This window comes from Micromys minutus (genome assembly GCF_963924665.1).
Source record: "Micromys minutus genome assembly, chromosome: 25".
In the NCBI taxonomy this organism is placed as follows: domain Eukaryota; kingdom Metazoa; phylum Chordata; class Mammalia; order Rodentia; family Muridae; genus Micromys; species Micromys minutus.
This window is the reverse complement of record NC_137960.1, coordinates 21918959-21932313: the sequence shown is the minus strand read 5'-3', so window position 1 is coordinate 21932313 and position 13355 is coordinate 21918959. Positions and strand designations below refer to the sequence as shown.

General features: G+C 41.5%; 1 protein-coding gene across 3 annotated transcripts in view; it reads right to left on the bottom strand.

Annotated features, from left to right (window-relative positions):
* CCAR1 (cell division cycle and apoptosis regulator 1) overlaps positions 1-2126 on the bottom strand; it is a 37302-nt gene extending 35176 nt beyond the window's left edge. For all 3 annotated transcript variants that reach the window (XM_080938163.1, XM_080938164.1, XM_080938165.1), the window contains exon 1: positions 2025-2126. In XM_080938163.1, the coding sequence (XP_080794289.1) occupies positions 2025-2097 (73 nt within the window). In that variant the 5' untranslated portion in view covers positions 2098-2126. The remainder of the gene's footprint in view (positions 1-2024) is intronic.
* Positions 2127-13355: the final 11229 nt, after the last annotated feature.

The window sequence follows — 13355 nt, the reverse complement described above, 5'->3', positions numbered from 1 at the left end:
CCTGCACGTAAGCACTACTACATATGCACAAAAACACACATAAAAGTTCCAAAACAACTCACAAAACTTAAAAGTTCTGGCATGTAAAAAGCCCTGAAGAAAACAACAACGAAACCCCACTATAAATAACAAATGTTTACTTATTTATTTTTGGATTTATGCCTCTGGAAAATTACAATTTTTTTTTTTTTTTACTTTACTTTGAAACTGTAAGTATTCCTTTGATGCTTACAGCTATTTTTTTTCCCTTAGACTATTGGTAACTGTGTTTTTGTTTTGTCCTGAAACTTGCTATGTAGACCAAGCTGGCCAGACCTGACACTCATAGAACTCCTCCTAAATGCTTCTAAATGTTCTGGAGTTAAAAGAATGAACAACCAAGACCAGCACCCCACCACAAAGAAAGAGAGAGACAGAGAGAGGACACTTTCAGTCAAGGGTAGGCTGAAACTCACTCAAGAATGACTTGAACTTCTGATCCTCCTGCCTCTACCACAGGAGTGCTTGATTTCAGGAATGTAGCACTACACCTGGTATGAGGTGCTAGAAATCAAATCCAAGGCTTTGTGGGTTCTGTGTAAGCACTTTACTGACAAAACATGTCTTATAAGGTCCCCGGCACTAAATTCTTATAGAGTATTTCTACATTAAACGCAAACAAATGAAACCATAAATGTACCAGCAATATTACTCAATGGGGTAAAAGCACTTGCCATACAAGTCTGACAACCCGGGTTCAATCCCCAGAACCCACTGTGAAGGAAAGAACCAACTCCCAAAAGCTGTCCACTAACCTCCACACACACACATACCTAAACATATACATTATACACACACAACAATGCCAAGTAAGGAAGTGGTGAGAAGGTTGGCAACCTAAATTCAATTCACAAGACCTACCCTACATTAAGGAAGAAAACAACTTCTGCCACTTGTCTCTGGCTTCCAATGTGCAATCAGTCTCTCTCATCCTCCTTGCCCCCCTTACACACACACACACACACACACACACACACACACACACACACACAGCCCAGAGGTACACACAAATGTAATTTTTAAAAAATGCAAGTTATTGGGGGAGAAGCCTCTGGATAAGGTAGTCTTGGCTGTCAAGGAACTCAAAGATCCACCACCTTCCTGTGCTTCCCAAGTCATGAACAACTATGACCAGGCAAAAAAAAAAAAAAAGAAAAAGAAAAAGAAAAATTATATATATTTACATTAAAATATTTTGGTTTTTCTTTTTGCTGCTGTTTTAAGTTTTTAATTAATTAATTTATTTTTTGTTTTTTTGTTTTTTTTTTTTTTTTGTATTTTTGAGACATGTGCCACCATACCTGGCTTAAAGTGTATCTTCTTAAAACTGAAAACATGTTATATGAAATATATTCCATTTGAAGCTTAGTACAATTAAATCCCTAGCACCATAAAGAAGGAAAGAAGCAAAAGGCAAGGAGGATGAGCTAGTTGGCTCATTCTAATAAATTCGAGTTCTATAAAACATAATTAAATCAACTTAAACAGTGGTGTATACCTTTAGTCCCAGCATTTGGGAGGCAGAGGCAAGCAGATCTGAGTTCAAGGCCAGTCTGGTCGAAATAGTGAGTTCCATGACAGCCAAGTCTATTGGCTATACTAACAAACCCGTCTGAAAACCGAAAACCCAAAAGAAAAAAGATAAACTTAGGGCATTTTAAAACTGGGTGTGGTGGCTCATGCCAAAGGACTGCTGCTAGTGAAGACGATATATCAAAGGCCAAGCAAAAATGATAAAGTGCAGTGAAAAAGAAAGAATAAGACTAAAATGCCAAATTCACAAACAACAAAAAAGGAAATAAAGGCTATAAAAGTGTTCAAACTGCTGGATAAACTGGGCTTCTTGTTGCTGTGTTAATTTACAAAAGTATCTTGGAAAATAAAGGGCATATAATTTCCATTTTACTGTCCTGTCCATTAAGCTAAATCACAATTGAGACAGCCCCCACAGACTCATTTCCAGTACAAGTATTCAGTTGCCTGACCTGGCTGTGACACTGCAGTGGCTGTAAACTGAGTAGCCCATGGTGGATTCTTCTGTCCTCCAAACTGAGCCATGGTCCAAGGGGGGGGGGGGGGACCTTCACGTGTTTCTCTTCTATAGCAGATATCTATAAAGAAAGGATACAAGAAACTGATATATTAAACACATGTTCCAAATGAGAACCGGAAGTAGGATGAGTGCCAACTGAACATTTGAAATAAAACACACTATCAACAGATCACTATGAATACTCTATTTAAAAGATATCCTTTGGGGTGGGCTTAAAGAAATTTTCTTCAGTAACTACATTTCCTAAAAAGGCCTGGTTGGGCTTAGTGGTGCAGCATTTAAACCCAGCACTCCGGAGGCAGAGTCAGGCAGATCTCTATAAACTCTAGGCCAGGATGGTTTGTTGATATGACGTTACAGACCAGCTAGGGCTATATGCTGAGACTCTATAAGAACAAACCAAATCAACAACTTTATAGACACAGAAAGTATAGCCCGAGTGTCTCTTTGGGCAATGGACTGAGGTCCTGAAGTGGGGTTAAATCAATAACGGAAACTGCGTCGAGAGGTCCCCCTCCCCCATAAAGGCATCTTGATAACGAACATTACTTTAAGGACTAGGAAGTCACTATAGCCTCTGTCACCCCATTCTCCACTCCGCGGGTGGGGAGGCAGTTGGGAGAACGCGCATCTCAAAAAGAATCAATGCGAAGAACCCCCTCCCCGAAACTCTAAGAGAAAAGGCCTGGCATCCCGGGCTGGGGACACCCATCTTCCTCCCGCCCCAGCCTCTGCTGAGCACAGGCAGCGGAAGATGGAACCCAGCGTCCCAGGCCACGGTCACAACTCCTTCAGGGGCCCCCGCGGGTCGTCGCAGTCCCTGAGGCCCTCAGGCCGGTCTGAGAGAGCCTCCAAGCCCCAAAAACATTCCCCGCCGCCCGGACCGGCCCGGGGTTCAGCACCGCGGCAGCGCGGGCCCAAGAACGCAGGGCCTCAGGCCGACCCAGACCGAGGGGCCCAGGCCGCACCTGAGGGGCCTAGAGCCGCCGCGCTGGGGGAAGGGCGCGGCGCGCGGGGCCTGCTCCGACCCGCACAAAAGGGACCGCGTCCCTCGCTCACCGGCCCCGCCGCGGACGCCATGACCCACCCGCTCGCGGCCGCCTGTTCACGCGCTCCCTACCCCTTCGCCGACCTACAGCGAACGAGGGGTAGCAACCTGCCTCGGCCTACCACCGCTCCAGACCAAAACACTAACCAGACCTTCACCTGAGTCGGGCCCGGGTTAACAGAGAAGCCATTTCAAAACCCGTCAAGCTCAGGCGCATGCGCACACTGCTCCCCTCCCCAACATGCACCTCCTCTGGTCTAGAGGAGAAACGGGCACGTGCGGAGGGACGTTCGGCGTGCGCGCTCCCCGCGTGCGCGTCCACGAGGCAGCCAGAGCTAGAGCGCGCCCCAGCCGGGTTACCTTGGCTTCGCTTAACAATGAGCTGGCAGTCCTGGCGCTGACTCTGAGGCAAGCGCCCTCCTTCCCTGGAAGCTAGAGAACGAGCGGCAGTCACGTGGTCCGGCCGGCGTCGCCGCCATCTTGTGGTTGTCCTTATTCTATTCTTGCGCTGTTTCTTTGGAAGAATTAGCGTGTAAGAGCTTAATTGGTTTTGAAATGGAGATAGAATCAACATCAAAGTCGATATTTGCGACATATACTCACATACATCCATATTGTCTATATGCGTCACACATGCGGCCCTGACAGGATTCGAACTTCTGAGCTCAAAGAAATCCTCTTGACTCGGCCTTCATAGTGCCTGCCTGAGACTTTACAGACACAAACTATAAAGCCAGGCAGGATTTTTTTTTTAATGTTTTATTACATTCCATTACTTTTTAGAAGGTTTTGCCTGCATGTATTTATGCGCACCAGGTGAGGACTTGGTGCCCCTGGAGATCCCCAGAAACTGGGAATTAATCTCAGGTTCTGCCAACAGAGATTAGTGCTTTTAACTGCAATGCCATCTCCTCGGCATTAAGGCAGGAATGTTTAAAAGTATACAACTGAGTAGATTTTAGTATATTGACAGCACACCATCATCACCCCTATTTGAAGAACTCAGAGCTGGGGGATTGGGGAGGGGATGAGTCAGGATAGAAAGGTTTGAGGGTGGGAAGGTTTAGGGGAGTGCACACCTCTAATCCCAGCACTCTAGAGACAGAGGCAGGCAGAGCTCAGAGAATTCAAGGCCAGGCTGGTGTACAGAGCTAGTTCTAGCAGAGCTAGGGCTACAAAGATAAACCCTGTCTCAAAAAATGCGAGGTGGTGGTAGAAAGACATAGCTCTTAAGTCATTCTCTCATTTTGCCCTACACCTTCTGGTGACAGCTAATTATTCTCTATATGAAATAGCTTATGCTAGAAATTCCATGTAAGGTTAGATGAGCCATGAATGATGATGAGGGGGCCTGTAATCTAACACTTGGGAGGTAGGGAGGATCAGAAGTTCAAGGCAAGCTGGGACTATGTGACACCATATCCCATTTAAAACCAACAATATAAAAGATATAGCTTGTGTGGTTCCATTTATTTTACCTTAAATTTTATGAGCACAGGATCACGTAGGTACAGGTTGTTTAATGGTTTTTGAGCATTGAGGGGCCTTTTGATCACAAGTAAAACTTAAAGCAATTTGGTAAAATGTAACTGTTTTGTTCCCACTAGTTCTGTCCTGACCTTGATCTATAACAATATAACTGTCATCACACTGTAATAATTTGTAGAAATTCAAAACAGCTTGTGCCAGGTGCCCCAGCAATAAAAGGGAGAAAGTAAGTGAAGTAAAATCTGAGATACCTTATCAAAAAAACGTTCTGGGGACTGGAGAGATGGCTCATCGGTTAAGAGCATTGACTGCTCTTCTAGAGGTCCTGAGTTCAATTCCCAGAAACAACATGGTGGCTCACAATCATCTGTAATGGGATCTGATGCCCTTTTCTGGTATGTTTAGAGATAGCTACAGTGTGCTCATACACATAAAACAAGTAAATACATCTTAAAAGGTTATGAAAGAAAGCCCAGGCTTGGTGGTACATGTTTTTAATTTCTGTACATGTCTTTGTGACTTCCAGATCAACCTGGTCTTCATGGTAAGAGACGGGAGAGCCAAGGCTACATAGTGAAAGATTATTTTAAAACAAACAAAACAGAGCTGGAAGGATGGTTTAGCAGTTAGCACTGGATGTTTTTCCACAAAGCCGGAGTTCATCCCAGCATCTACATCAGCCTCATACTACACGTAATGCTGAGGTCCTCGACTGGTCTCCTGGGGTACTGCACACATGTGACAAATACACAAACATGCATATATATACACACATATATGTGAAATTCTTGGGGCTGATGTAAAGACTCAGAAGTTAAGAATACTGTGAGGTCTTCAGGAGGATGTGACTTCTCATCACAGCACCCACAGGGTGGCTAAAACCTTCAATAATTCTGTTCTGTGTGGGACCTGTTACTCTTCTGGTGTCTATGGTAGTCCATATGTGTAGGTTGTACACAGACATACATGCAGTAAAAACAATTCACATAAAAACTTCTGAAAAATAAAAAATAAAATATTTTTTAAAGCGAATAAAAAGTCTGCCATGGAAGCACACCGCTTTAATGCTTTCGATTCCAGCACTAGGGAAACAGAAGCAGGCTGATCGCCGTGAGTTCAAAGCTATCACGGTGTACACAGTTTCGTGGCTCCAGGCAGTCAGAGCTATGAAAAGAGGCATTTCCTCCAGAATTGTTTTTTATGTTTACAATACAAGCAAGCACTTTCCTTTATTTCACCAGCTGACCTTTTAACTTCTATGCTTAAGCCTCTGTGAACAATCCTGAAGGAAACCAGAATGTCAGCCTTAAGTTTCCTCTTTTATTTAAGAATTGCTTTTAGCAAAAGGCAATTAGACAAGAAAATCTCTCCCAGCCACTACCGCTTCTTTCCCCTCTTGGTAGAATATAAATTGTCTTCCATAGGAGATGACCATACACTCTCACCAGGTAATAGACTGAATGTAAAGACACTAGGCAGAAATATTTTTGGTTAGGATTGCCTTTGATTTATTTTTGGAGACAAAAATCCCACTAGTAGTCCTGGCTGGACTGATTCGTGATTTATAGATAAAGCTTGCCTCACTTTTATGACAATCCTACCTCTGACTCCAAATTCTGGGATTGCAGCCACAAGCTGTCATACCCAGTCGTACACACAAAAGAAACCTCATTAGTTATCCCTATACTAACATTAGAGACTGGAGAGTATTTGTCATAATATTTCCTTACTGAGAGGGAGAGAGACAAAAGAGGAAAAAAGGTATGTTCCCTGAGACTGACCCAGCCTTGAGCTCTGTATTGCTCCATCTTTGAAATATTGTCCTCTTTGTATGTTAGGACAGGGTCTCACAGAGTTGCCAGGGCTGGACTTGAATTCAGTTTATAACAGATAGGCCTTGGATTTGTCTTTCTCCTACTTCAGCCTCCTTAGGGATTGGCAGATCCGTACAACAACGCTTAGTGTTTTGTTTTTGTTTTTGACAAGAGGCAGTTTTGGTTGACATGAGATTTCGTCACACTTTTTTTTTTTTTTTTTTTTTTTTTTTTTTTTTTTTTTATTACAGAACTACAGCACAGTCTGGATTGACTGAGGAAGTTTTCCAGCCAACCATGGGGGAACATCCTACAATACCAGGCAGAAAGATTACTGCAAGTTGAAGGTCAGCCTTGTCTACAAGGTAAAATTACAGTTTAGGCAGGATTGCATAATTTGACCCTGCTTCAGTTTTTTCTTTCTTTTCTTCTATAGAAAATTCACACTTTTCTTTGAACTGTTTTCAAGCCCTTTGGGGATATAGCATAACACAGGGTGCAATTCTGGGTCACATGATAATTCTATATTTATCTTATGAAAAAAACGTCCAGCTATTTTTACGGTGGCTGTACTATTTTATATTCCCACAAGAAATGTGCTGCATCCTGGCCAAACTTCTCCCCACCCGCACTGGAGCCACCACTTTTTGGAAAAGCTTTATTTATTGGCTTGTTTATTTCTTTGGGTGTGTTTGCTTGTGTGCTTGCAAGGGCACAAGTGAATGAAAGTCAGAGGTCAGCATTGAGTATCTCATCTAGTGCAGTTTTTGGTTGGTTCTCTGCATAGCCCCAGCTGGCCTGGAACTGGCTCTGCAGATCAAGTTGACCAATGAACTCAGAGATTCACCTGCCTCTGTCTCTTAGTGCTGGAATTAAAGGTGTGCACAAATAGCACCCTGAGCAAATAAAGTGTCTGGGAGTTTTTATTTCATTTATCTCTGTACATCATGCGTGCCTGGTGGCCATGGAAACTAGAAGAGAGTACAAGATCCCCTGAAATTGTACTGATAGACTATTGTAAGCTTCCACATTGGTGCTCGTAATGAAATCCAGGTCCTCTGGAAGAGCAGAGTTTTTAACCTCTGTGCCATTTTTCTAGCCACTGCTTATGTCTTTCTCGTATCTATGTGTATTTAACATGCCATGGATTTGTATAATTGTAAATCATGAGTGTAGGGTGTCTTTGGTGTTCAGAAGAGACCGCCAGATCCCCTGGCGCTGGAGTTACCGATGACTGTGAGCCAGCCCTGTGTAGGTACCAGGAACTGAATCAAGATTCTGTGAAAGAGCAGCATGGTCCGCTAAGCACAGAGCCTTTCTCCATGGGCTCTACTGGTCTGTGATACATGATCTCTCACTGAAGCTGGGGCTTGCAGTATGAGCTACACTGTGCAGGTCATAACACCCTAAGAGCCCCAGGGTTCTGGTTGTCTACATGTCCCCAGTGCTGATGTTATGGCCACTCAGACTTGCAGCTGGGGATGCTTAACTCACTGAACCATGCCTCTGCCTTCTCTTGGCTTTAACTTACTTATTTTCCTCCTCTTTTTCTTGAAAGCCTCTCTCTGAGTCCTAGCTCATATGGAAATCACTGTGCAGACCAGATTGCTTTTGTTTCTTCGACCTCGGCTTCTCTGTCCTAAGTGCTGACTATATTATAAGCATGCGTCACTATAACTGGGTTTGTCTGCCCCTCTGTCTCTGGCTAATGGGCATAAAGCAAAATATTATGATGGGTTTGACTTTCATTTCCTTAATGTAATGACTGAAACTGCTAAGAAAAAATAGGCTTATTGGCAATTATTTCCTTGGAGAAATAGTTTTATGTCCCCACATCCAACATTTTGACAATATTTGATTTTAATAAAAATATAAACTAATAGTGTCAACTATCATTTATGCACGGATCTGGCATTTTATTTCATTTATTTTATATATGGTACATAGGATTGAGTTCAGGGACTCAAATATGCTAAGCAAAGACTCTGACACCAAGCTAAAAAAACAGCATGAATTTTATTGTTTTAGCTCATTGTAGAATACAATTCAGGACCATTGAGACATTCAAAATTTGGTATACTCCTTTATCTTCCTCAAGTTTAAAACTAATAAATGCTCCTCCTTCTCCTCAGCATACTGAATACTCCATACCATGGGTATGCACAATGACCCCCAGAAACTTTGTTACTGCAGTGTAAGGATCTTGCAGTCTTTGTTTATTTGAGAAAAAGTCTTACTTGGCAAGCTAGGGACTTACTATACAGACCAGTCTGACTTTGAACTCCTAGAGATCTGCTTGTCTGTCCCCAGAGTGCTGGGATTAAAGCCAGCACTACCATGACTGTATTAGTCAGGGTTCTCGAGAGTCACAGAAGTTATGGGAATTTGCTGGTGACTTACAGTCTTTAGTCCCATTCCCCAGCAGCCTGAGCTATTCACTGTATGGTTTGCAATAAGAAAGGAAGGAAGGAAGGAAGAAAGGAAGGAAAGAAGGAAGGGAGGGAGGAAGGAAAGAAAGAAAAAAGAAAGAAAAAGGGAAGAGGGAGGGAGGGAGGGAGGAAGGAACGGAAGGAAGACATAGCAGAAAGGAGGAAACAAGTTACATATTACTACTGGTTTTGAGCATAATAGATTGCACCTAGAGATCATGTGCATTGGGAAATGGGATAGGATAGGTGAGGGAAGATGAAGATAAAAACAAAGCAAAACAAAACCTACAACACAGAGCCTAGATTCAACGCTGGCTCCTCCTTCACTGCACACTGACATGTAGTTAAAATTTACTGTGCCTGTTTAATGACTAGAGCATTCCTATGTAGAAAGCACTAGTGCTTAGTAATACACCAGTCTACAGAATGTTTCTGCTCAGGTTTATGAATCATCACCCAGAGAGACTGGGTCAGAAGTGGGGAATATCTGATCATTATCTACAAGATCCCTGGCACATGTACACACAGCCCTGTAATCCCAGACCTTAGCATGGTCAAGCATAAATGATTAACACCCAGTTTGAGGCCAATCTGGACAGAAGATTTTGTTTTCACCAAAACAAAACACAAAGCAAGAAATCTGTATGGGTTAATCTACAGAACAATAGGCTGAAACCACTCATCTCATTCCATTTTTGACCTAAAAATGGTAAAAGCTATACAGATTAAATTCATTGTAGCCACCAACAAAGGCAGTCACATGGGAAATGCAGATGTATAAAGACACTAGGACCATTTGGGAGATGATGCAGATCTGTTTTAAGGGAATGGAGAGACGATTTGGTGGTTAAGAGCATTGGCTGCTCTTTCCAAGGACGGGGTTTCCCAATACACGTGTGGTGAACTGCTGTTAACTCCAATACACTCAGGGGATTGGATGCCCTCTTCTGGCTTTTAAAGGACTCAAACATACACTTCTACAGATATCTGCAGGCAATACACCCAGACACATAAAATAAAAATCAATCAAATCCAACCTTGCATTTGGTGCTATGAGTTGAGCTGGGACTTTGGATATGCTAAATATATGTTCTGTATCAATAGCTAGTACCAATTTTGTAATCAAACATGATCTGTTTGCTCAAACCATACATCTTTTGTAATATAAACTGGAATACTAGATATTATATTTTAAAATAAGATTTTTATGGGCTGGAGAGATGACCCAGCAGTTAAGAACACTGACTGCTCTTCCAGAGGTCCTGAGTTCAATTCCCAGCAACCACATGGTAGCTCATAGCCATCTGTAATGAGATCTGATGCCCTCTTCTGGTGTGTCTGAAGACAGCAACAGTAAACTCTTATACATAAAATAAACAAATAAATCTTTAAAAAAATATAAGATTTTGAAGAGGAAAGAAAAAATAGACTACCAGGTGCAAAATAGAAGTATAAAATTTATTTTATACCACCCACAAAGTTCTATATAATCAGAAATGATACAATTTGCAATAGCTTAAAAAAAAACATGACAAAGATTTAAAATATATCTTCAATTACAGTATTCATTTATCCTTAGTTAGAATTTTTTTTAAAGAAAATTTATGCTTAAAACAAATGAGACATAAGGAAAATAAAACAATTTCCACAACTATTTTTACATTTATGTTTCAATACTAGTACATTTCAATGTATTTTGCTACATAAACATAAAATCATGTACAACTGCTGTGCACCAAAATTTAGCTTAGTTAGATCTTTCAAGTAACATGCAATTCCAACTCACAAGTATTCAAGTACTGCTACAAAGTGTTCCGTTCTGTGCAGAGGACTCAGTATTAACTATGTATTGAAACTATCATGGTTATAGGATTTTCTTTCCCTTTAGTGTGAAAGAAGTGCTTTGCTTAACTGTTCCCCTCATAGGTGAAGAACTAAACTTTTTGGAATTTTGACAACATTTTCTAAGATAAAAACTTTCAATTACTGAGATACAACAATAGGATGTTAGCAGTCAAAATTAACTGAACATTTTCCAGGGGCTAGGGGTTGTGAGGGGCCTTCACATAGGAGACTGGGGAACTCTGATTCAGCGCAACTGTATATGGTGAGGAATGTGAATTAATGTCTTATTCCCACCAATGCTAAACATTCTGCTGGTTCCTGTAAACCAAGTTAATGCCACACATGTTAAATTACATGCTAGATCACTCTATGAGAGAAAAATGAGTCAATTCAGAAATCACATTCATCTCTCTGCCATGAATTCGTACAGCTAGCTCCACAGGGAACACTTCATGTTTTCCTAGTATCCCAGATATAACCATCAACCCACACGTCACAATGCAAAAGCTGCCCATAGTTTAGCTATAAAACCATTTCTGGAAAAATATCTCTCTTAAAGCACCTATCACAATGTTAACTCCATAAAGCTAAAAAAAATATGACCATACATTGCAATAAAAATATTTAATCTTTCCTATGAGCTGTGTTTGTAAAGTCAAATATAGTCAGTCAGCCATTTTATCACAGCGCAGACAATGCTGGAGACTCACCAACATAAGAGGCCATACTGAATAGTAAAGGTTCTTGGCCCTGTTCTTCTCATATCTGTGCCAAAGAATGTATCACTATAGTCAAAATATACTACCTCTATGTAGAGAGGTTGTTAAAATAACCTATAGACAGATTACTAGAAACTTTACAAATACATCTCAGCATTCTGAACTCTAAGGTATACTTGCTCCAAAGATTTATATGGCTACAACAAGCAAAGCAGAGGGAACACACACACACACACACACACACACACACACACACACACACACACACACACCCCAAAACAAATTGAAAACCAAAACACCCAACAAGACAAAAGATATAATCCAGAGACAATAAAACCTGTTATCGATAATTTTGCATATTTATAATGAAGGGCTAGGAACTAAAATTATTCAGCTAGCACCATCTTCACAAAACCTTTATTTCAGCATATTTAAATATATTAAACTTTGATAATGAGGGGCTTTAAAATTCCTATTTAGAAAATTACTTAGTGGAAAATGACTTCCTATTAATGGTAAAGGGATATTCTCTATGCTTTTTTATCACTGAATAGAGTGGTTCACACCTGCAATCCCTGACCTAGGACCATAGCAACCTGGGGGACAGAACAGCATCTTCCAGGCCAGCTAGACCTATATTCTGAATTTCTCTCTCTCTCACTTTCTCTTTCACACACACACACACACACACACACACACACACACTCGCGCTCGAGCGTGCAAACCATAAACCTAAGCTTTGATGCATAACTAAGAGTGAGATCTTTTAATATGTGCAACAGCTGGCTTAACAACAGAAACAAAACTAGCTGAGAAACAGGCTTGTAAGTTTTGTTTTTCTCCTAGCAGCTCTAAACAGTAAACACACAGGGCACACACATACACGCAGGCCAAATACCTACACACATCCTTTATTCATATTACTTGACTTGCTGTGTGACATGAAGTAGGCTACTCTTGCTGGTCTGTCAAAGGGAACTGTTGAGTTCAGAACTGGTGAGAAGCCACACAAAGCACTCTGAGAATGGGATCCCATCCCTACTGCTCCTGCGTCCCCATGAGCTGGAATTACAGGTGTGCACACCACACCTAGGGAGAGATGCTAAGCTTTTCTGTTGTTTGGGGTTTTAGTTTGTTTGTTTGTTCATGTCCTATTTATTGTCAAAATATCACCAATTTTTAACATCTATTTTTAGTTAAAATTGGAAGAGGGAAGATAAGAAATATTAATCCCCCTTGACTTCCTCACCAGAGCTTCTGGTGGCTCATCACCAAGAACTTGTGTTTGAAACTAGATTATATGTAAGGAAGTGGGGCTGTATTATCTGAGCTGGGGTTTGAGACAAGATCCTAGTCCCAGTATATCAACCAGGGCCATTATTAACATACAAGTACAGCTGCAGAATTTCTAGAGTAAATTTACCTTAAGAAATAGGTTCCCACCAACAGAATGAGATCGTTGGCAGAAAGGTACTTATTTCTACAAAAGGTAGAAAATGGGCATAAGGAAAAAAAAGTCCATCTTCACATAAGAAGATCCAGTGACTAAAACTGCCTGGAAGGTTTGAATTTTAGCAGCTGGAGATGAGAAAGCCCATATGGAAATATGTGACTTAAATAGAAAAGTTCTGCATAAACACTCTTGGTCCTTTCTGCAGTACTGGGGATTGAACCAGGGGGGATTCCGGCAAGGTTGGCAACCACCGTACCATGAAATCTATGGCAGCTGAGCCCCGCTAGTGTTTCCTTTCTGTCATCTCACATCTGTCCTTCAAGCAGTTGGGATCACACGCTTGAGTCAGGCAAGGTGTTGGACTTTATGAAACATGGCTTTAGAAGATAAGCCAAGATGCTGAGACAAACAGAGTTTAAGGCTAGGATGAACTACATAATGAGATGTCTCAAAAGGAAGGCAGAGGA